Source organism: Heptranchias perlo, chromosome 37, assembly GCF_035084215.1.
Source record: "Heptranchias perlo isolate sHepPer1 chromosome 37, sHepPer1.hap1, whole genome shotgun sequence".
Lineage (NCBI taxonomy): Eukaryota > Metazoa > Chordata > Chondrichthyes > Hexanchiformes > Hexanchidae > Heptranchias > Heptranchias perlo.
The window spans coordinates 14789185-14813776 of NC_090361.1; the positions used below are offsets into that span (position 1 = coordinate 14789185).

A 24592-nucleotide genomic window follows, 5' to 3' on the forward strand; every position below is an offset into this window, starting at 1 on the left:
GATACCAGGCAATGGGCAGGAGTACATCACTGGGCAGAGACTGGGAGGGAGATACCAGGCAATGGGCAGGAGTACATCACTGCGCAGAGACTGGGAGGGAGATACCAGGCAATGGGCAGGAGTACATCACTGGGCAGAGACTGGGAGGGAGATACCAGGCAATGGGCAGGAGTACATCACTGGGCAGAGACTGGGAGGGTGATATCAGGAAATGGGCAGGAGTTCCTCACCGGGCAGAGACTGGGAGGGAGATACCAGGCAATGGGCAGGGGTTCCTCACCAGGCAGAGACTGGGAGGGAGATACCAGGCAATGGGCAGGGGTTCCTCACCAGGCAGAGACTGGGAGGGAGATACCAGGCAATGGGCAGGAGTTCCTCACTGGGCAGAGACTGGGAGTACAGCCATTACCAAGTTTAGGAACAGTTGGCAAGGGAGCGCATTTTATGCATGACGCTACTACACTCAAAAACCCAGAGGGAAGGGAGGGAAGGAAAATGTCTCTAAAGGATTATTGCCTAGGTGACTGTCCCACTGTTGAGATTAGAGGTAACTTGAGATATTTTTACATATTCATGAGCTGAGTCATTCGATGACAGGTTGCTGTGAATGATGCTAAACAGACTGCCTCACCCTCCGAGATCAGAGCAACTCCAGCTGAGAATGACTTGTAATCACCAGAAAAAGCAAAACAAGGTCTGGTGACTTCCATCATCTTCTCCCTCTCTGGGATTGTCCCTGTCTCCTTGCAGCAATGGGGTTGAATTTCTCCACACAGCTGGACCACAGAATGCGAGAATACCTGAAAGGTAAGGAGGGTTTATCACTTAAATGCTGACTAGCATCGCCTGCTGCTTCTAGTCACTGCTGCACTGAAAGGCAGTGACAGTGCACCACAGAACCTGCTGCTGTGTTTCCAGTGCGTAAATCTTGGCTGTCGCTTGCTGACACCTGTGAGATGGTAATATCCTGTACTGACAGGAAAACCCCATCTGGAAATCTGAAATAAATGCAGACCATATCTGTTAGCTTCCGTAGAGACTGAAGCTGACACTTTGTCAGAGGGACACCTGACAGGATTGATTAGTAATCTTATAATAAACGATCCCCTGGGGAAGAGTGATCATAATGAGATAGAATTTCATATTGAGTTTGAGAGTGTTGTAGTTAAGTCCGAAACTAGGTTCTTAAATTTAAACAAGGCTAATTATGTAGGTATGATGGGCGGGTTGGCTAAGGTAGATTGGGAAATTCGATGAAAAGATGTGACGGTAGATAAGCAATGGCGAACATTTAAAGAATTCTCGAAATAATTCATAGTGCCAACGAATATACATTCCCTTGAGGTATAAAAATTCCACAGGAAAAGTGATACACAGTAGAGGACACAAAAAACATACCAGAAATAGTGGGGAACCAAGGGTCTAATGAAAGGGAGGAACTTAAATTAATTAAGATTAGTAAAGAAAAAGTACTGGAGAAATTAATGGGACTAAAAATCGACAAATCCCCTGGACCTGATGGCCTACATCCTAGGGTTCTAAAAGAGGTGGCTGCAGAGATAGTGGATGCATTGGTTTTGATCTTCTAGAATTCCCTACATTCTAGAACAGTCCCAGTGGATTGGAAGGTAGCAAATGTAACCCTTCTATTCAAGAAAGGAGGAAGAGAGAAAACAGGGAACTACAGACCAGCTAGCCTGACATCATTAGTGGGGAAAATGCTAGAATCTATTAAGGACGTAGGAACACGACACTTAGAAAATCATAATATGATTAGGCAGAGTCAGCACGGTTTTATGAAAGGGAAATCATGTTTGACAAATCTATTAGAGTTTTTTGAGGATGTAACTAGCAGGGTAGATAAGGAGGAACCAGTGGATGTAGTATATTTGGATTTTCAAAAGGCATTCGATAGGTGCCACATAAAAGGTTGTTATGCAAGATTAGAGCTTATGTGATTGGGGGTAATATATTAGCATGGATTGAGGATTGGTTAATGGACAGAAAACAGAGAGTAGGAATAAACAGGTCATTTTCGGATTGTCAGGCTGTAACTAGTGGGGTGCCGCAAGGATCAGTGCTTGGGCCTCAGCCATTTACAATCTATATTAATGACTTAGATGAAGGGACCGAGTGCAATGTATCAAGTTTGCTGATGATACAAAGCTAGGTGGGAAAGTCAGCTGTGAGGAGGACACAAAGAGTCTGCAAAGGGATATAGACAGGTTAAGTTAGTGAGCAAGAAGGTGATAGATGGAGTATAATGTGGGGAAATGTGAGGTTATTCACTTCGCTAGGAAAAATGGAAAAACAGAATATTTTTTAAATGGTGGAAAACTATTAAATGTCAGAAGAATTTAGGTCCTTGTACATGAAACACAATAAGTTAACGTGCAGGTACAGCAAGCAATTAGGAAGGCAAATGGAATGTTGGATGAAGTACAAGAGTAAGGAACTCTTGTTGCAATTGTACAGGGCTTTGGTGAGACCACACCTGGAATACTGCATACAGTTTTGGTCTCCATACCTAAGGCAGGATATACTTGCCTTAGAGGGGGTGCAACCAAGGTTCACTAGATTGATTCCTGGGACGAGAGGATTGTCCTATGAGGAGAGTTTGAGTAGAATGGGCCTATACTCTGGAGTTTAGAAGAATGAGAGGTGATCTCATTGAAACATATAAGATTCTAAGAGGGCTTGACAGGGTAGATGCTGAGAGGCTGTTTCCCCTGGCTGGAGAGTCTATAACAAGGGGGCATAGTCTCAGGATAAGGAGTCGGCCATTTAGGACTGAGATGAGTAGGAATTTCTTCACTCAGAGGGTTGTGAATCTTTGGAATTCTCTACCCCAGAGGGCTGTGGATACTGAGTCATTGAGTATATCAAGCCTGAGACTGATAGATTTTTGGACTCTAGGGGAATTGAGGGATATGGGGATGGGGCAGGAAAGTGGAGTTGAGATTGAAGATCAGCCATGATCTTATTGAATGGCGGAGCAGGCTCGAGGGGCCGAATGGCCTACTCCTGCTCCTATTTCTTATTAAATGATAACCTGCATTTTTCCACCTGCTGTGCACTTTCTTTCTCCAATTTCTTGGCAAACTCCTTGCATCTATTTTGAGGTCAGTGTGATCTTGTTTTTCATGTTTTACCACATCACATTTCCTGATAAGTGGCAGCCTGTGCTAATATATACAGGTGCCGGATATCTCTGTGACAGTGAGATACAGATGTGGGATATCTCTGTGACAGTGAGATACAGATGTGGGATATCTCTGTGACAGTGAGATACAGATGTGGGATATCTCTGTGACAGTGAGATACAGATGTGGGATATCTCTGTGACAGTGAGATGCAGGTGTTAATTGTATGATTTATATCAATTCGTGTTAATTTTATTCAGATGGTGGGTATCAATTGGGGACTCTCTTGTAACCTTTTTATAGGAGAGCTTATCTAAGGTGTGGTGTGTGTGTGTAAGGGGAATCTCTGTGAATAAAGGTTGGAAGCAACTGAAGACCAGGCTCTAGTACTCCATCCTTCACCACATGGCTATCCAATTTTAACAACAGGTGCAGATATCTCTGTGACAGTGAGATACAGGTGCGGATATCTCTGTGACAGTGAGATACAGGTGCGGATATCTCTGTGACAGTGAGATACAGGTGCAGATACCTCTGTGACAGTGAGATACAGGTGCAGATACCTCTGTGACAGTGAGACACAGCTGTGGGATATCTCTGTGACTGTGAGATACAGGTGCATATATCTCTGTGGCTGTGAGGTACAGGTGCATATATCTCTGTGGCAGTGAGGTACAGGTGCAGATATCTCTGTGACAGTGAGATACAGGTGCAGATATCTCTGTGGCAGTGAGATTCAGGTGTGGGATATCTCTGTGACAGTGAGATACAGGTGTGGGATATCTCTGTGACAGTGAGATACAGGTGTGGGATATCTCTGTGACAGTGAGATACAGGTGTGGGATATCTCTGTGACAGTGAGATACAGGTGTGGGATATCTCTGTGACAGTGAGATACAGGTGTGGGATATCTCTGTGACAGTGAGATACAGGTGTGGGATATCTCTGTGACAGTGAGATACAGGTGTGGGATATCTCTGTGACAGTGAGATACAGGTGTGGGATATCTCTGTGACAGTGAGATACAGGTGTGGGATATCTCTGTGACAGTGAGATACAGGTGTGGGATATCTCTGTGACAGTGAGATACAGGTGTGGGATATCTCTGTGACAGTGAGATACAGGTGTGGGATATCTCTGTGACAGTGAGATACAGGTGTGGGATATCTCTGTGACAGTGAGATACAGGTGTGGGATATCTCTGTGACAGTGAGATACAGGTGTGGGATATCTCTGTGACAGTGAGATACAGGTGTGGGATATCTCTGTGACAGTGAGATACAGGTGTGGGATATCTCTGTGACAGTGAGATGCAGGTACTGGACAGTCAGCAGAGCTGCGGATCGTGGTCAAACCCTAACCTGAGATTCTCAATTGCTGTCTTTAGTTAAACTTGGTTAAATGCGGCTTGTTGCAGCTGTCACACAGTTTGAAAGGGACGGTATGTCCTTGATTTAATCCAAGTCCGTTGTTTGTTGTTGCAGGGATGGTGCTGCTATGAGCAGTGGTAATCTGGCTCCCCGAGGGAACATAGGAACATGGAAACAGGAGGAGGCCATTTAGCCCCTCAAGCCCATTCTGCTATTCAATGAGATCACGGCTGATCTATGACCTAACTCCATATACCTGCCTTAGCCCCATATCCCTTAATACTTTTGGTTAACAAAAATCGATCAATCTCAGATATAAAATTAACAATTGAGCTAGCATCAACTGACGTTTGTGGAAGAGAGTTCCAAATTTCTACCACCCTTTGCGTGTAGAAGTGTTTCCCAACTTCACTCCTGAAAGTCCTGGCTCTAATTTTTAGATTAGGTTTTAGGAAATAGTTTCTCTCTATCTACCCTATCAGTTCCCCTTAATATCTTGAAAACTTCGATCAAATCACCCCTTAATCTTCTAAATTCCACAGAATACAACACTAGTTTGTGTAATCTCTCCTCGTAATTTAACCCTTGGAGTCCAGGTATCATTCTAGTAAATCTACGCTGCACTCCCTCCAAGGCCAATAAATCCTTCCTAGGGTGCGGTGCCCAGAACTGAACACAGTACTCCAGGTGCGGTCTAACCAGGGCTTAACAACGGCATAACTTCTACCCCCTTGTACTCTAATCCTCACGATATAAAGGCCAGCATTCCATTAGCCTTTTTGATTATTTTCTGTACCTGTCCATGACATTTTAATGATCGATGTACATGGACCCATAAGTCTCTTTGGACTTCCACTGCTTCGAGCTTTTCACCATTTAGAAAGTACTCTGATCTATCCTTTTTAGGTCCAAAGTGGATGACCTCACACTTGCCTACATTGAAATCCATTTGCCAGAGTTTTGCCCATTCACTTAATCTATTAATATCTCTCTGTAATTTTATGCTTCTATCTACACTGCTTACAATGCTGCCCATCTTTGTGTCATCACAAACTGTGGCTCTCTATCCTGTCATCTAAGTCGTTAATAAATGCAGTGAATAGTTGAGGCCCCAACACAGATCCCTGTGGGACACCACTGGTGACATCCTGCCAATTTGAGTACCTGCCCATTATCCCTACTCTCTGTCTCCTGCCACACAGCCAATTTCCTAACCAGGTCAATAATTTGCCCTCAATTCCATGAGCTTCAACTTTAGCTAACAGTCTCTTATGAGGAACTTTATCAAATGCCTTCTGTAAGTCCATATAACCATTCACAGGGGCACTCGGGAAATTTCCGGACTCTGGCTGCGAGTCATGACTGCGGTAACTACGAGCAGAGGCGTTTCACTGGTGTAACCCTGTTGTAATGTAGGGAACAGTGGCAGTAAAACGCTTTGGGACGTCCTGAGGTTATGAAAGGCACTATGTAAATGCAAGTTTGTTTGTTCTTCCTTTCTTTTCCTCTTTCCCTCTTTCTCTCCTTCGTTCCACACACACAGGGAGCTTTGCCTCACCCAATTTCATTACAGTACGAGCAGCCGGCTAAAAACATGGCCCCCACTTTAACTATGAGATAGAGCCCACACAGTGTAAAACTGCCATTCCAAGAAAGAAAAGCATACATTCCATAGTGCCTTTCACCATCTCAGGACGTCCCAAAGTGCATTGCAGCCAATTCAATCATTTTGTAGTGTAGTCAATGTTGTAATGTAGAAAATTCTCTCTCCTCTTCACCGTCTCTTTCTCTTCCTGAAGATTGACAGGAAACTGGGAAGCACTTATGGAGGCGGAGCTATCCCAGCATTCATAGCACAGGTGAAAGAGGTCTATTAAAACATAGGCTTTCCAATTTGGGTCTCCAGGCCCCAGTGTTCGAAAGGGGATTCCCATGGAGTCTCCGAGGCCATCAGATTTCTGTCCGTCTGTCATAATATTTGTTGACTTACTAGCACCTTATTTCTGTTGCTCTTCACTAATAAAAACATTCTCTGCAATGCTAGCACTGTTTTACTTTGGGTAACTGGCCCTCTCTTTCAGATGTTAGGGCAGGTGGTCCCCAGGAGTGTAATATTTTTAGGGGTCTCCCACACACAATAGTTTGAAAACCGTTGCATTAGGGCAGGAGGTTGTAATCTTACACGGGACTGATGTGGGACAATCACCTTCCTCACACCTTCTGCCTCTTTCAGTGTTTATCCAGAAACCTCCTGGTACACAGTCAGGTGTCAGGACAGTCACAAGCATAGTCACTACGCTGGGCCAGTCACCGGTCTGGGATGGACATTGCCCTGATTGGTCACTGTTCTGGGATGGACATTGCCCTGATTGGTCACTGTTCTGGGATGGACATTGCCCTGATTGGTCACTGTTCTGGGATGGACATTGCCCTGATTGGTCACTGTTCTGGGATGGACATTTCCCTGATTGGTCACTGTTCTGGGATGGCCATTTCCTTGATTGGTCACTGTTCTGGGATGGACATTTCCCTGATTTGTCACTGTTCTGGGATGGACATTGGCCTGATTGGTCACCGTTCTGGGATGGACATTGGCCTGATTAATCACCATCCTGGGATGGACATTGCCCTGATTGGTCTCTGTTCTGGGATGGACATTTCCCTAATTGGTCACCGTTCAGGGTCGTCCTATTGGAAAGGCTTTGAGGTAATCAGCAGGTGACCCAATCGTTGCAGGGTGCCCAGCCTCTGCCCTGCTGTTGTAGCCATAGTGATGATATGGATGGTCAAGTTAAGCTTCCAGTCAAAGGTAAGCGCCAAGATGTTGATGGTGGGGGACCCAGAAATGGTGGTGATGCTGAAGGTGAGGGGGAGGTGCTTGGGATTTTCCTTGTTAAGATAATCATTGGTTAACACTTACGTAGCGTGCAAGCTATCTGCCGCTGTTACCTGTCAGTCCAAGCTTGGATGTTACCCAGGCCCTGCATAGGCTTCATGATTGGAGGACTTATAAATGCTGTGTAATTGTGGGTGAACAGCCCCACTCCTGACATAATGACGGAGGGTCAGTCATTGATGAAGTAACTGAAGATGGTTGAGTCGAGGATGCAGCTCTGAGGAACTCCTGCAGTGATGTCCTAGGTCTGCAATGACTGACCTCCGACAACTCCACCATCTTCCTGTGTCTGAGGTATAACCACTGGAAGGCTTTCCTATTGACCTCATTGATCTCAGCTCTGCTCGAGCTCCTTGGTGTCAAACATAGTCGAATGCTACATTGATGTTGAGGGCTTTTTCTGAATGCCTGTGTGTATCTTTCTCTCTCAGTCTCTCTTATTTCCGTCTGTTTCTTTCTTTATGTGGGTATCTCTCTCTCTATCTATATGGTTGTGTGTGTACCTCTCTGTCTCTATATATGTCTGTGCATGTGGCTTTCTCTGTATGTCCGAGTCGCTCTACGTCTGTATGTGTGTATCTCTGTCGCTGTGTCTCTCTTACTTCCGTTGTTGAGGATACTATAAGTAAAAAACCATTGTGATATCACTAAGGGCAGCTTAGAGATAGGAAGCATCTCCAATGCAACAGTGACTTATTTTAAACAAAGTGAATTCCAGGGTTCGTGTGCATTCTGTAATCTGTGAATGGTACAAGCATGACGCAGAGTTTAAAAATACTTGTTCGCATCATGTGATGTGACTCATTATCAAAATTTGGTACCTCGGTAACCACATAATTCAAGATGAGAAATGACAGGAGAGATCTGGTGGTCACATAGTTTCTTTCCACACCAATCCTGACAACATATCTTCATCTCAACCACGGCAGTTGTGGCTGATTGGTGATTTGGGTGGGCCCGTGGCTAGTTGCTAGGTTTATGGTTTGGTTGCTAGGTTTATGGTTTGGTTGCTAGGTTTGGCAACCACATCACAATCCACAATAATAAGTCCATTTGAAACATGTTTCTCCATTAAAACCTGTGAATTAAATTATCAAATGTCCTTTTAATTTATTGTATAAGGAAGTACCCATATCCTTTTAGCTCCATCACACCAGCACCGCTTAATGATAAGCTTTAGAGCCCAAATTCAGGGACCCAGCCGAGCCGAGTAACTTTTTGCCTGTAATGGAGGAGGACAATGATTCATAAAAATAAATGCTGTGTATTGAATCCATGTGGAGATTCTGTCCTTGATGCCAAACTAAGCAGCTCTGAGAATTTTGATTGAAGGAGTCAGACCACCTCTCAAGTTTATACAGCAAACCTTCTCAACTCCAGAACCAGTAACTGGCAGCCGCTGCTGTTTGTTCCAAAACAAGCCACAAATCCCCGCTTGTCCTTCACGCTCACCTGTCTGACCTCTATTGTTTGAGAAAAGCTGTAGAGATGATGGCTGACCTGTTAGTGTGTTAATATAAAATTTTAAAACAGTATTCACCGAGGAGACTCACCCAAACCCAATCATTTACATCTCATTTTGCTAATCAATAGTTGGAGAGCTTTACTGAGGGACTGTCTGGTGGGTTTACTGAGGGACTGTTTAATGGGTTTACTGGGGGACTGTTCAATGGGTTTACTGGGGGACTGTCTGGTTGGTTTACTGGGGGACTGTCTGGTGGGTTTACTGGGGAACTGTCTGCTGGGTTAACTGAGGGACTGTTTAATGGGTTTACTGGGGGACTGTCTGGTGGGTTTACTGGGGAACTGTCTGCGAGGTTAACTGAGGGACTGTTCAATGGGTTTACTGGGGGACTGTCTGGTGGGTTTATTGGTGGGCTGTGTGCTTGGTTTACTGAGGGACTGTTTGATGGGTTTCTTGGGGGACTGTCTGCTGGATTTACTAGGGGACTGTTCAATGGGTTTACTGGGGACTGTTTAATGGATTTACTGGGGGACTGTCTGCTGGGTTTACTGAAGGACTGTTTGAAGGGTTTACTGGGGACTGTTTAATGGGTTTACTGGGGGACTGTCTGCTGGGTTTACTGGGGACTGTCTGCTGGGTTTACTGAAGGACTGTCTGCTGGGTTTACTGGGGACTGTCTGCTGGGTTTACTGGGGGACTGGTGATTTTACTGGGAGACTGTCTGCTCTGTTTACTGAGGGAATATCTGCTGGTTTTATTGAGGGACTGCCTGCTGGTTTTACTGGGGGACTGTCTGTTGAGTTTACTGGGAGACTGGTGGTTTTACTGGGAGACTGGTGGTTTTACTGGGGAACTGGTGGTTTTACTGGGAGACTGGTGGTTTTACTGGGGAACTGGTGGTTTTACTGGGAGACTGGTGGTTTTACTGGGAGACTGGTGGTTTTACTGGGTGGCTGTCTGGTGGGTTTACTGGGGGACTGTCTGGTGGATTTACTGAGGGACTGTCTGGTGGGTTTACTGAGGAACTGCCTGCTGGGTTTACTGGGGGACTGAATGGTGGATTTACTGAGGGACTGCATGGTGGGTTTACTGGGGACTGTGTGCTGGGTTTACTTGGGGACTGCTCTTTTACTAGGAGACTGTAGGTTTACTGGGGGGCTGTCTAGTATATTTACTGGGGGGGGGGGGCTGTCTGATGGGTTTATTGGGAGTCTGTCTGGTGGTTTTGCTGGGGGGCTCTCTGGTGGTTTTACTGGGAGCCTGTCTGGTGGGTTTAGTGGGGGACTGTCTGGTGGATTTACTGGTAGTCTGTCTGGTGATTTTACTGGGGCCTGTCTGGTGTACATAATCGTCGTTTCCTACATTACAACAGTGACTACACTTCAAAACTCAATTGGCTGTGAAATGCTTTGGTACTTCCTGAGGTCATGAAAAGTACTTTATAAAGGCAAGTCTCAGAAGGTTCTGTGAAGAGAAAGAGTAGAATTTACAGCACAGAAACAGGCCATTCGGCCCAACTGGTCTGTGTTGGTGTTAAATTTCCACACGAGCCTCCTCCATTCTAATTACCTCTATCCCTGCCCCCATATCCCTCCATTCCACTCTCCCTCATGTATGTATCAAGCTGCCCCTTAATTATGTCGACGTTATATGCTTCAACCACTCCATGAGGTAGTGAGTTCCACATTCTCACCACTCTCTGTGTAAAGAAACTCGTCCTAAATCCTTTAGGTGATATGTTAATGCCTATCATATATTATGCCCCCTTGTTCTGGACTCGCCCACAAATGGAATAGTTTCTCCACATCCGCCCGATCAAACCCCTTCATAACTTTAAAGGTCTTCTCTATTCCAGAGAAAAGAGTCCCAGCCTCCTCAATCTTTCCTGTTGGTTGCTGCTAAGTGAGTAAACAGGTCCTTAGTTTAACTTCTCATCCAAAAGACGATACCTCTGACAATGCAGCACTCACCGAAGGTGGGAGTGAATAAATATCTGCCCATCAACATCACCAGAGATCCATGCTGCTGCTGTAAGCTGATTGAGATTTGTTAGTTCTGTCCCGATGCAGGGTTACGTGTTGAAAGCTGTGAATGGTTAACCATTTCTGCCGTATCACAGTGACTCACTGAACCTATGCTCCATCCATTGCCTCCTCAGGTAGGGTTGATGAGCTGCTGAATGACATGCGACCTCACTGTCGAGGGCAGTACGCAGTAGCTTTTCTCAACAAAGTCTGGAATGAGGTGGAGCCACGAGCCAGCCAAGGCCCCCAGTTACTGCAAAACAAGGTAGGAATCCCAATTTCACTGGGCAACCGCCATGACTGTTGGACAGGTAGGGTATGTGAGTATTCTGATGTTGGGTCTGCTTCAGGCTACTGTAAGTGCCAGCTTGGCTCAGTTGATAGCCCTATATCTCGAGTGTGAAGACCATGGGTTCAAGCTCTACCCCAAGACGTGAGCACAGAGGGGTGATTCCACGGGGAGTGCATCTCGGAAAATTATGGGCTGCGTGCCAGTGACCGCCCAAAATAAACTCCTCACACGGACTCCTTCCCACGGGAAATGTTAGATCACGGATCACCTCAATAATCTGGACCGATACCTCAGTGCCCTGCTGATGGAGTGCTGAATTGTTGAAAGTGCCGTCTTTCAGATGAGACATTAAACTGAAGCCCTGTCTATCGGTTTGGGTGGCCATTAAAGATCTCATTTTTAAAAAATTCATACTTAGGTTATGGGCGTCTCTGGCAAGGCCGGCATTTATTGCCCATCCCTGGTTGCCCTGAGAAGGTGGAGGTGGGCCTTCTTCTTGAACCACTGGTAGCGGTTTGATACGATTGGGGAGACACTTCAGAGGACCATTAAGAGTCAATCACTTTGGTGTGAGACTGGAGTCACATATAGGCCCAGACCGGGTAAGGACGGCAGGTTTCCTTCCCTAAAGGACATTAGTGAACCAGTTGGGTTTTTACAACAATCCGACAGCTTCGTGGTCACTTTTACTGATGTCAGCTTTTTATTTCCAGATTTTTAAAACTGCATTTAAATTCTGAAACTGCCATGGTGGGATTTGAACTCACAATCTCTGGATTATTAGTCCAGTAACATGAACCACTATTCAAAGAGGCACAGTGTCCAGGTCAACATTCCTCCCTCACCCAACACCACTAAAAGCAGCTTACCTGATCATTGGCCTCGTTTGCCGGTCTTGGGACCTTGCTGCTGGGTTTGCCTCCATAGCAACAGCCATTCCATTGACAAAGTAATTTATTAACTGCGAAGGTTCTCTGGGCTGTCTCTGTGCTACATAAATGCAAATTCTTCCTTTCCTTCTTGACATTAAACTAAACATTAACATTAAACTGTTGGCAAGTAAATTAAAAGGGGAACATTTTATAAGTATCTGTTCTAACATGTTGGTACAATATCGAGCTGCAGAATATGTTCTGACATTTTTAGATAATGCATATTAATATTCATGTACCGTGTAGTCTGGGATTTACACACATCGCACACTGATATTCATGTACCGTGTAGTCTGGGACTTACACACATCGCACACTGATATTCATGTACCGTGTAGTCTGGGACTTACACACATCGCACACTGATATTCATGTACCGTGTAGTCTGGGATTTACACACATCGCACACTGATATTCATGTACCGTGTAGTCTGGGATTTACACACATCGCACACTGATATTCATGTACCGTGTAGTCTGGGATTTACACACATCGCACACTGATATTCATGTACCGTGTAGTCTGGGATTTACACACATCGCACACTGATATTCATGTACCGTGTAGTCTGGGACTTACACACATCGCACACTGATATTCATGTACCGTGTAGTCTGGGATTTACACACATCGCACACTGATATTCATGTACCGTGTAGTCTGGGATTTACACACATCGCACACTGATATTCATGTAGGATGCACGCAATGTATACCGTGCATAACAAATCACCAGTATAAATGATAAAGTGGCTTCCAGTTTCACCCACTAACACTTCTAGCAAGCCTGTTGCAGCCTTTCTCAAATCAACAGAAAACCATTTTGAAGTAGGGGGCGGCAGATTTAGGTGTATAGTAGGTAAGTCTATAAAACCATCGGCACAGTGCTTAACTGCAGTAATAAAAAAAGGCACATAACATTACTGGCTGTGTATATCTGGTGCCAGCAGTGGCTCTGTGGGTAGTACTCCTCGCCTCTGAGTCAGAAGGTGGTGGGTTCAAGTCCCTAAGTACAAAATCTAGGCTGACATTCCAGTGCAGTACTGAGGGAGTGCTGGACTGTTGGAGGTGCCGTCTTTCGGATGAGACGTTAAGCCCTGTCTGTCCTCTCGGGTGAATGTAAAAGATCCCATGGCATTATTGGAAAAAGAAGAGGGGGAGTTCTCCCTGGTGTCCTGGCCAATATTTATCCCCCAACCAACATCTTAGAAAAGACCGATTAGCTGGTCATTTATCACATTGCTGTTTGTGGGACCTTGCTGTGCGCAAATTGACTTCTGCATTTCCTACATTACAATAGTGACACTACACTTCAAAAGTACTTCATTGGCTATAAAGCATTTTGGGATGTCCTGAGGCTGTGAAAGGCGCTATATAAATGTAACCACGTTCCCAGGGTCACCGAGCAACCTGAAATCAGAAATAATCTGGTGGCTGTTGAGATACTTGGCAAGGCAGAAACTAGCTGAAGTCACATGGAAGAGCCGAGCCTGTCAATGGTTGATGTCTCTCCAATAAGGGTCAAAAGCTTCTGTTGTAAACGTGCTGCTGGGACGTGGCGTTTGATTGGCATTTCACTCCACCCATAAAGCGATTTAATCACGAGACCCATTGGCTTGATGGATCCGCCCCCTGGCTCTGAAAGGCTGTCGGCCCCTAAACGCACTTGGTAGTTGAAAGGGGATGTGAAGACCAGGGTCCAGCTCAGTCATTGCCTCGTTCTTGCAGGAACCCAGAGATACCAAACAGGTGATTTCCAGGGGTTACCTGATGCAACACGTGGAAAACAGAAAGAAGTGGAAGGAGAGATACTTTGTAATGAAGGGCAACTACCACTTAGAGTATTTTGAAACGAAAGAGGTGAGGCAACTTTCTAATTCATCTAGAGCTTCCATTTTTATTGCTCTTACTGCACTCTGTCTGGGTCGGTGGGGGTGTGTGTCTGGGTCGGTGGGGAGTGTGTGTCTGGGTCGGTGGGGAGTGTGTGTCTGGGTCAGTGGGGAGTGTGTCTGGGTCGGTGGGGAGTGTGTGTGTGTGGGTCGGTGGGGAGTGTGTGTCTGGGTCAGTGGGGAGTGTGTCTGGGTCGGTGGGGAGTGTGTGTGTGGGTCGGTGGGGAGTGTGTGTGTGGGTCGGTGGGGAGTGTGTGTGTGGGTCGGTGGGGAGTGTGTGTGTGGGTCGGTGGGGAGTGTGTGTCTGGGTCAGTGGGGAGTGTGTGTGTGGGTCGGTGGGGAGTGTGTGTGTGGGTCGGTGGGGAGTGTGTGTGTGGGTCGGTGGGGAGTGTGTGTGTGGGTCGGTGGGGAGTGTGTGTGTGGGTCGGTGGGGAGTGTGTGTGTGGGTCGTGGGGAGTGTGTGTGTGGGTCGGTGGGGAGTGTGTGTGTGGGTCGGTGGGGAGTGTGTGTGTGGGTCGGTGGGGAGTGTGTGTGTGGGTCGTGGGGAGTGTGTCTGGGTCGGTGGGGAGTGTGTGTGTGGGTCGGTGGGGAGTGTGTGTGTGGGTCGGTGGGGAGTGTGTGTGTGGGTCGGTGGGGAGTGTGTGTGTGGGTCGGTGGGGAGTGTGTCTGGGTCGGTGGGGAGTGTGTGTGTGGGTCGGTGGGGAGTGTGTGTGTGGGTCGGTGGGGAGTGTGTGTGTGGGTCGGTGGGGAGTGTGTGTGTGGGTCGTGGGGAGTGTGTGTGTGGGTCGGTGGGGAGTGTGTGTGTGGGTCGGTGGGGAGTGTGTCTGGGTCGGTGGGGAGTGTGTGTGTGGGTCGGTGGGAGGATGTGTCTGGGTCGGTGGGGAGTGTGTGTGTGGGTCGGTGGGGAGTGTGTGTGTGGGTCGGTGGGGAGTGTGTGTGTGGGTCGTGGGGAGTGTGTCTGGGTCGGTGGGGAGTGTGTGTGTGGGTCGGTGGGGAGTGTGTGTGTGGGTCGTGGGGAGTGTGTCTGGGTCGGTGGGGAGTGTGTGTGTGGGTCGGTGGGGAGTGTGTGTGTGGGTCGTGGGGAGTGTGTGTGTGGGTCGGTGGGGAGTGTGTGTGTGGGTCAGTGGGGAGTGTGTCTGGGTCGGTGGGGAGTGTGTGTGTGGGTCGTGGGGAGTGTGTGTCTGGGTCGGTGGGGAGTGTGTGTGTGGGTCGGTGGGGAGTGTGTGTGTGGGTCGTGGGGAGTGTGTCTGGGTCGGTGGGGAGTGTGTGTGTGGGTCGGTGGGGAGTGTGTGTGTGGGTCGGTGGGGAGTGTGTGTGTGGGTCGGTGGGGAGTGTGTGTGTGGGTCGGTGGGGAGTGTGTGTCTGGGTCGGTGGGGAGTGTGTGTGTGGGTCGGTGGGGAGTGTGTGTGTGGGTCGGTGGGGAGTGTGTGTGTGGGTCGGTGGGGAGTGTGTGTGTGGGTCGGTGGGGAGTGTGTGTGGGTCGGTGGGGAGTGTGTGTCTGGGTCGGTGGGGAGTGTGTGTGTGGGTCGGTGGGGAGTGTGTGTGTGGGTCGGTGGGGAGTGTGTGTGTGGGTCGGTGGGGAGTTTGTCGGGGTTACGGAGGATGTGTCTGGGTCGGTGGGGTTGAGGGGGGAATTCGGTCTTGGTTTGTAGGGTGAGGGATGCTAATTCTTTGCCAAAATCCCCTCTGTTGTTCTACTGCGATATGTTTCAGGCCGAGCAGAAGGGAATGAAACCCGAAGGCACTGTACTGCTGTCAGGCTGCGTCCTGCTGAGCTCAGCGACCGACTACAGGGCCATGCTGCACCAGACCTGGCCACACTTCAATGGTGAGAGCTGAAAGGGAACGGCGGTAATGGTGGGCGTGGGCCAAGGGGCAGGTCACTCATTCTGAATTGTTGTTTTATTTGCTCTCAGGATGTGGGTGACTCTGGCAAGGCCCCATTTATTTCCCGTCCCAAGTTGCCCCAAGAAGATGGTGGTGGGCCTCCTAATTGGTACTTCCGTGGTTGTGTTGGTTGGGACTTCAGCTGATGTCCCTTCAGAACGATATAAGGTGCAAAATGGAACAAGAATCCATTCCCTCCACCATTAGCGCACCTTGGCTGCAGTGTGTACTATCTACAGCAACGTGCCAAGGCTTCTTCAACAGCACCTCCCAGGTGCACGCAAACACCATCACCTCCAAATTCCCCTCCAAGTCACACACCATCCCCACTTGGACATATATCGGCCGTCCCTTCATCGTCGCTGGGTCAAAACCCTGGATCTCCCTCCCTAACATCACTGTGGGAGAACCTTCACCACACGGACTGCAGCGGTTCAAGAAGGCGGCTCACCACCACCTTCTCAAGGGATGGGCAGTAAATGCCGGCCTCGCCAGCGACGCCCACATCCCGAGAATGAATTAAAAGCAAATTCATTGGAATTATAAATGCAAGTTGTGGTTGTTAAGTGTGATTTGATCGTCAGTACAGGAATCCCAGGTGCACCCAGCACTTTGATTGGTCACAGGAGTGGGTGAACCAAGAGTAGACACTGCGGTCTGTGTTCGGGGTGTGTTCCCTTTGTGTGGGAATATGAGGGAAAGCAACTCAATATCGTCAGTTGGCAGCAGACGCTGCCTCCAGAAACTACAGTAGTGGGTACAGTAGCGTGGTGGTTATGGTACTGGCCCAGTAACCCAGAGGCCTTGACTAATAATCCAGTAGAACCTGAGTTCAAATCCCACCCTGTGTGAAAATTTGAATTTAGTTTAAAAATAAAATCTGGAAATAAAAAGCTGGTATCAGTAAAAGTGACCATGATGTTGGATTGTTGTAAAAACCCAACTGGTTCACTAATGTCCTTTAGGGAAGGAAACCTGCCGTCCTTACCCGGTCTGGCCTATATTTGACTCCAGTCCCACACCAATGGGGTCGAGTCTTAACTGCCCTCTGAAGTGGACTAGCAAGCCACTCATTCAGGGCTTTGGGACGTCCTGAGGTTGTGAAAGGCACTATATAAATGCACATCCTTTCTTTGCCCTTGTTTTCCAGTTATCGCAGATACTTACTGGGAGGAGCAGCATTTGAACTGCCCGACAGGTCACCCCCTCTACCTGTGGCACCCCTATCGGCCGCATCTCCTTCTCTGCTTCCACACTGTAGACGACCGTCACACCTGGAGCACGCTCCTTGCCGATGGAATTCGACACCTAAACGCTGGTATGAACCTTCCAACATCTCAAACATTCATGTTTCCTTTAACTGAGGTAGATATTGGCCCAGGCCCTTTACATAGTATTACGCAGAACTACATTACATGGGATTACATTACATAGTATTACACAGTGCTACATTACATAGGATTACACAGTGCTACATTACATAGGATTACACAGTGCTACATTACATGGGATTACATTACATAGTATTACACAGTGCTACATTACATGGGATTACATTACATAGTATTACACAGTGCTACATTACATGGGATTACATTACATAGGATTACACAGTGCTACATTACATAGGATTACACAGTGCTACATTACATGGGATTACATTACATAGGATTACATAGTATTACATTACAGTATTACATTACATAGTATTACATTACATAGGATTAAATAGTGCTACATTACATAGTATTACATTACATAGTATTACATAGTGCTACATTACATAGTATTACATTACATAGTATTACATAGTGCTACATTACATAGTATTACATTACATAGTATTACATAGTGCTACATTACATAGTATTACATTACATAGTACAACATTACAGTATTACATTACATAGTACTACATTACAGTATTACATTACATAGTATTACATTACATAGTATTACATAGTGCTACATTATAGTACTACATTACATAGTATTACGTTTTTTAGTATTACATGGTATTACATTACATAATATTACCTAGTATTATATAGTATTGCATTACATAGTATTACATGGTATTACATAGTATTATGTTACAAATATTACATAACATATTGTTACATGGTATAACTTTACATAGTATTACATAGTATCACATTATATAGTATTATATGGTATTACATTACATAGTATTACATAGCATAGTATTAAATAGTATTTACAGCACAGAAACAGGCCATTCGGCCCAACTAGTCTATGCTGGTGTTTATGCTCCACATGAGCCTCCTCCCACCTTACTTCATCTAACCCTATCAGCTTAACCTTCTATTCCTTTCCCCACTCTTGTACATATCCAACTTCCCCTTAAATGCATCTACGAACCTTGCATCGATGCATCTTCAGACCCTGTCTGAACTAAACCCACACTCAGATCAAACTGAATGGGGGCCGGGTGATTCAGCGGGTTAGATGCTGACCTTTGACTCCAGGTTCAAACCCAACCCACAGTGAAGGATGAAAAGCCTCCTCAGAGTCCTCGATGAAAGGAGTTTCAAGCTCGAGCATAGGCCATGGTTTGCATCTCTATTCGTCCTAAATGGCCAAACTCACTGAGAAAGACCATGAGGATGGATGGTATGGAAAATGAGTAAAGTTCACGCTAGTGCTGTAGGGGGTGCTCTTCTTAGGTTGGGGCAGTGTAGAGGGAGCTTTACTCTGTATCTAACCCGTGCTGTACCTGCCCTGGGAGTGTTTGATGGGACAGGGTAGAGGGAGCTTCACTCTGTATCTAACCCGTGCTGTACCTGCCCTGGGAGTGTTTGATGGGACAGTGTAGAGGGAGCTTCACTCTGTATCTAACCCGTGCTGTACCTGCCCTGGGAGTGTTTGATGGGACAGGGTAGAGGGAGCTTTACTCTGTATCTAACCCGTGCTGTACCTGCCCTGGGAGTGTTTGATGGGACAGTGTAGAGGGAGCTTTACTCTGTATCTAACCCGTGCTGTACCTGCCCTGGGAGTGTTTGATGGGACAGTGTAGAGGGAGCTTCACTCTGTATCTAACCCGTGCTGTACCTGCCCTGGGAGTGTTTGATGGGACAGGGTAGAGGGAGCTTTACTCTGTATCTAACCCGTGCTGTACCTGCCCTGGGAGTGTTTGATGGGACAGTGTAGAGGGAGCTTTACTCTGTATCTAACCCGTGCTGTACCTGCCCTGGGAGTGTTTGATGGGACAGTGTAGAGGGAGCTTTACTCTGTATCTAACCCGTGCTGTACCTGCCCTGGGAGTGTTTGATGGGACAGTGTAGAGGGAGCTTTACTCTGTATCTAACCCGTGCTGTACCTGCCCTGGGAGTGTTTGATGGGACAGTGTAGAGGGAGCTTTACTCTGTATCTAACCCGAGCTGTACCTGCCCTGGGAGTGTTTGATGGGACAGTGTAGAGGGAGCTTTACTCTGTATCTAACCCATGCTGTACCTGCCCTGGGAGTGTTTGATGGGACAGTGTGGAGGGAGCTTTACTCTGTATCGAACCCGTGCTGTACCTGCCCTGGGAGTGTTTGATGGGACAGTGTGGAGGGAGCTTTACTCTCTATCTAAACCGTGTTGTACCTGATCTGGGAGTGTTTGATGGGACAGTGTAGAGGAAGCTTTTGCTTGTACTAAATACAGCTATGGGTGGTGCTATACGATATGCAGCTCAGGAAAGGGAAGTCCATTGTTATGAGAATCCAAAGACCTGCTCACTAATGGTGGTGTTTTCCACAGTGGTCTTTAGGAGGGATTCTTTCGAAGTCCGGGTGTTCCTGGAGGCCGTGCGACTGTGCAGGCAGCAGAAGGGACGTTATGGAATCTGTGACTTGTACTTGGGCTCGGAGACTGAGGTAACGCCAGTGGTGCTGATGTTTATTGGCAGTGACCATCTCGTAATCAGCCTTCGTGTGAGATGCTGGTGGATGGTGTTCTTATGTTAAAGAATGAAAGACTTGTATATCTATAGCGCCTTTCATGACCTCAGGACATCCCAAAGTGCTTTACAGCCAATGAAGTACTTTTGAAGTGTAGTCACTGTTATAATGTGGGGAAACGCAGCAGCCAATTGCACACAGCAAGATCCCACAAACAGCAAAGTGATAATGACCAGACAATACATTTTTTAATGACGTTGGTTGAGGGATAAATATTGGCCAGGACTCTGGGGAGAACTCCACTGCTCTTCTTCAAACAGCATTTACCCAAGAGGGCAGACAGGGCCTCAGTTTAACGTCTCATCCGAAAGACGGCACCTTTAACAATGCAGCACTCCCTCAGTGCTGGCACTGTCAGCTGAATTATGGGCTCAAGTCTCTGGGAGCGGGACCTGAATCCACGACCTTCATGACTCAGAGGTGAGAGGGCTACCCACTGAGCCACGGCTGACACACTCCCCGCTGCTTATAGCGGGCGTGTTGGCGTGAAGGCCGGTGTAACGGGGTCGCACTATTACAGCACTCCACCACATAACACGATCGATCTCAGCTTAAGGATATCCTCCTGAAGCTTCCATAAATCATGGGAGATCCATCAATCGGTCGACAATCGAGGAAAAAAAGAGCAGCCAGTCAAAACTGAGGGGGGATTAGAAGGACGTAAGTACACAAAAGGTAATTGGACCTTAGTGAGGTTATATTTACTTATGTTTGTTGCTGTATTCAGTGCTCCTTAACGGAGTGTGAACTAATGGTAAACACAGCTGTTTCTGCCCGAAACACACCGAGCACTTAACACACTGTAAGCTGCAGCTTTGAAATTGATGTTCATGGGAATGGATAATGGTTATCGCTTTGTGGCCAATATAAGCGACTGCCCGTTTTAAAGGCGGACGTTTTAAGTGGTGGGGTCTGCCCACGCTTTGCGATGTTTGCCAAAAATCCCCAGTAAATCATTCTGCAGTAAACCATTCACTCCACAGATTGGCATCTTAATTCATTGCTGGTGATAGGTTTAGGTGCTCAATCAACCAGCCCGGAGAGGCACGGTCTCTATGATAATATATGCTAATGAATGGTTCGAGGGCTGAGGGACCTCAGTTACGTGGATAGACTGGAGAAGCTGGGGTTGTTCCCCTTAGAGCAGAGAAGGTCGAGAGGAGATTTGATAGAGGTGTTCAAAATCATGAGGGGTCTAGATAAAGTAAATAAAGAGAAACTATTTCCCATTGGCGGAAGGGTTGAGAACCAGAGGACACAGGTTTAAGGTGATTGGCAAAAGAACCAAAGTTGACATGAGGAGAAACCTTTTTTATGCAGTGAGTAGTTAGGATCTGGAAATTGCTGCCTGATAGGCAGATTCAATCATGGCTTTCAAAAAGGAATTGGATAAATATTTGAAGAGAAAAAATTTGCAGGGCTACGGGGAAAGAACAGGAGAATGGGACTAACCGGATTGCTCTTACAAAGAGCTGGCACAGGCTCGATGGGCCGAATGGCCTCCTTCTGTGCTGTAACGATTCTATAATTCTATGAATGCTGAGAAATGCAAATTAATGTGACATCATACATTGCTGTATGGAACATTAGCTGCATCTTCTGTGTCGGCTGTGGCTCAGTGGGCAGCTCTCTTGCCTTCTGAGTCAGAAGGTCATGGGGTCAAGTCCCACTCCAGAAACTTGAACACATAATCTAGGCTAATACTCTAATGCAGTACTGAGGGAGTGCTACGCTGTTGGAGGTGCCGACTTTTGGATGAGATATTAAACTGAGGCCCTGTCTTCTCTCTCAGGTGGACATAAAAGATCCCATGGCACTGTTTCATAAGAGCAGGAGAGTCCTGGTCAATGTTTATCCCTCAACTAACGACACTAAAAAAACAGATTATCTGGTCATTAACTCATTGCTGTGTGTGGGATCTTGCTGTGCCCAAATTGGCAGCTGTGTTCCCCATACACAAGGCTCCCACTGAGCACAGGTGTGTTAACAGGGCTTGATATGAACAGGCAGAGTAAGGTTAATGTAGAGTACGATATCTTACAGCACAATACAGAGAAACAGATCAATATAATGATTGCAGCAAGTGATTCATTATGGTACTGATCTGGCAATTTCACTGCCTATGAGATGTTTTATATAAAGTTATGGTTCTCGGTAACAAATTGCAAATTCTGGGCGCAATGCGATGAACACACCCAAGCGGACGCAATCGGTTGGAACTCGCCTTGCCGACCTGGGGGCGTGGCCAGTTTTGTGGACGGGATCCGTTTCGGGCCAATGGACTTTTGAACCAGCGTAAAAGATCGCGGAAACTCGAGCGTAAATGGTTATGGGGGCAACTCACTCCCGTTTTAAATTCCGCGATCTTTGGGGCTGTTTCAGTTGATTCTGCCCAGATTGAGCAGACATCTGGGTGGAAACCAAGCAGAAACTCCAAGCCATAGTGTTGATCACAGAATATAGGAGTGACCACTGGGCTATGGGGTAATGCTCCTGCCTCGGACTCTAAAAGGTGAAGGTGTTCGAGCCCCACTCCAGACAGCCCCGGTGAGCAGAGACCAGGGCACCGGCTCTGAATGCTGGGTTGACGTCCAGTGGGGGTTCTTGCGTCTAATGGGTGTGGACCCCCACCCCCATTGTAAAGGGTAGGTGGGGTGCTATAGCCTTGGTTGCAGCCCACCCAGGAGAAGGTCATCTACAGATATAAAACTGTGAGGAAGGTCACAGGAAACCACCTCAGCTACTCTTCCCTGGTATGTGGCTCAAGAACCTCAGGTGTGAGATTTGAGTTAGGACCTGCCCTAGAGGTACAACATGACAGATAGATCCCAGAACATCTCACCATCTCACCCTCGATGTGTCACACCAAACACAATCCAATGAAGCAAAGAGTGGTCAGAGCACCTCATTCCTTTTGAAAATAATTTGGTATTTTGATCTCTTCCCAGATCCTGAGTAACCTGGTGATGGAGGACTTGTGTCCTGTGTTAGAGTCTCAGCTCATTCCTCATATCAGAGGAGCGGACAGCAAACGCAAACAGACCTGGCTGAAAGTGAGTACCAGGTCCAAATAAAAACTCTCTGCACTTTTCATTTCTCCATGTCGCCATGACTCTCCATGTCCCTATGGCTCTCTCTCTCTATTTTTCTATCTCTCCCCCACTCTATCTGTGTGCCACTCTCTCCCCTTTTTCTTTCCCTCTCTCTCTCTTTCCATTCCATGTCTCTCTCACACTCTCCTGTGCCCCTCTCTCTTTGTCTCCGTGCCTTTCTCTTTTTCTCTGCATCTTTCAGTCCTTCTGCCATTTTATCTCTCTGCTCACTCTTCCTGCCCTCATGCATCTTTCTCTCTCTCCTTCTCTCTCTGTTTCTCTGACCCTTTGTCGCTCTCTCTCTCTCTCTCTGTCACCATATCTTTCTGTCGCTCGTCCCAGTGCTCCCCTCTCCCTTCTGTCCCTATCTCTGTACCCCATTCTTTCTGACCCTGCATATTCTTCTCTTTCTCTGTTCCTGTGTCTCTCACTCCATGTCCCCGTATCTCTCTTTCTTTCTTTCTCCCTGTGCCTCTCTCTTTTTCTGTCCCCATACCTCTTTTCTCCCTCTGCCCCTTGCCTCTCTCTCCTCCTCTCTGTGCATCTTTCCTTCTCCTTGTGTCTCTCTCTGTCTGTCCTTGTGCCCCTGTCTCTGCCCCATTGTCTCTCCCTCTCTCAGTGCCTCTCTCTTGTTCTCCGCGTGTGTCTCTCTCTGTCTGTTGTAAAGTTCATTGTAAAATTTGCTGGATTTGTGGTTTGTACATCAGGATAAGATTTCTTGACTTTCTTCCACTGCTTGCTCTTGATACTTCCTGTGATGTGATTTGTGAAGTCTTGTGTAGTTATTACTTGCCACGTGTCCTGTACATTTTCCCAAAGGCTGGCTAACCTGGAGTTCTGCGGCATTCCACACAGTCCATGCAATTTCCCTTTTTTTTTCTTTCTCCACTTTGGTTTTGGTGGATCACGTTTCGGATTTTTCATTCAAACGTCCTGGGTACCGCCTGATCAGGTCCATTTTCCTCACTGCTCAGCTCTCTGAGCTGCACACTTATGATTTCTGCCACTCTACATATCCATGCTGCAGTGGCAAAGGGAGGAGGCGTGTTTGGATATCAGACCAGACAAAACAACTTCAATAAGTCTACTTTTCACATAGGAATTTCACAATGTTTCATTAATCTTCCATTAATCTAACAATTCAAATAAGACGAGAGAAAATAAAATGGACAAACACTCTAAAGCACGGAGTCCATTGCCAGTTATGTGTCGTCAGTTTGCCAATAATATCAATACGATTCACTGCAATATCCTCGTTGAACATTCAGAAGAGCAAACCCAACGAATGGGTTTTCACCGGTCAAATTGTGGAACTGACCAGCTCTGGTAATCTCAGGCATGTCACGAAAGAAAGACTTGAAATTCCATAGCGCCTTTCACAACCTCAGGACGTCCCAAAGCGCTTTACAGCCAACGGAGTACTTTTAACGTGCTGCTTAAAGTAGTCACTGTTGCAGTGTAAGGATACACAGCAAGATCTCACAATGAGATAATGAACAGATAATCTGTTTTAGTGATGTTGGTTGAGGGATAAACTGGGGAGAACTCCCCTGTTCTTCTTTGAATAGTGCCATGGGATCTTTTACATCCACCTGAGAGGGCAGACGGGACCTCGGCTTAACGTCTCATTCGAGAGG

The 24592-nt window shown here is 46.8% G+C and overlaps 1 protein-coding gene across 1 annotated transcript in view; it reads left to right on the plus strand.

The window, feature by feature from the left end:
* The first annotated feature begins 649 nt into the window (after nucleotides 1-649).
* The window catches only part of LOC137304530 (protein Niban 1-like), a 47022-nt gene continuing 23079 nt past the window's right edge, over nucleotides 650-24592 (plus strand). Inside the window, exons 1-7 of the mRNA XM_067973166.1 lie at nucleotides 650-807; nucleotides 11033-11163; nucleotides 13852-13983; nucleotides 15726-15840; nucleotides 17050-17217; nucleotides 19664-19779; nucleotides 22812-22916. Of these exons, the coding sequence (XP_067829267.1) occupies nucleotides 753-807; nucleotides 11033-11163; nucleotides 13852-13983; nucleotides 15726-15840; nucleotides 17050-17217; nucleotides 19664-19779; nucleotides 22812-22916 (822 nt within the window). The 5' untranslated portion in view covers nucleotides 650-752. The remainder of the gene's footprint in view (nucleotides 808-11032; nucleotides 11164-13851; nucleotides 13984-15725; nucleotides 15841-17049; nucleotides 17218-19663; nucleotides 19780-22811; nucleotides 22917-24592) is intronic.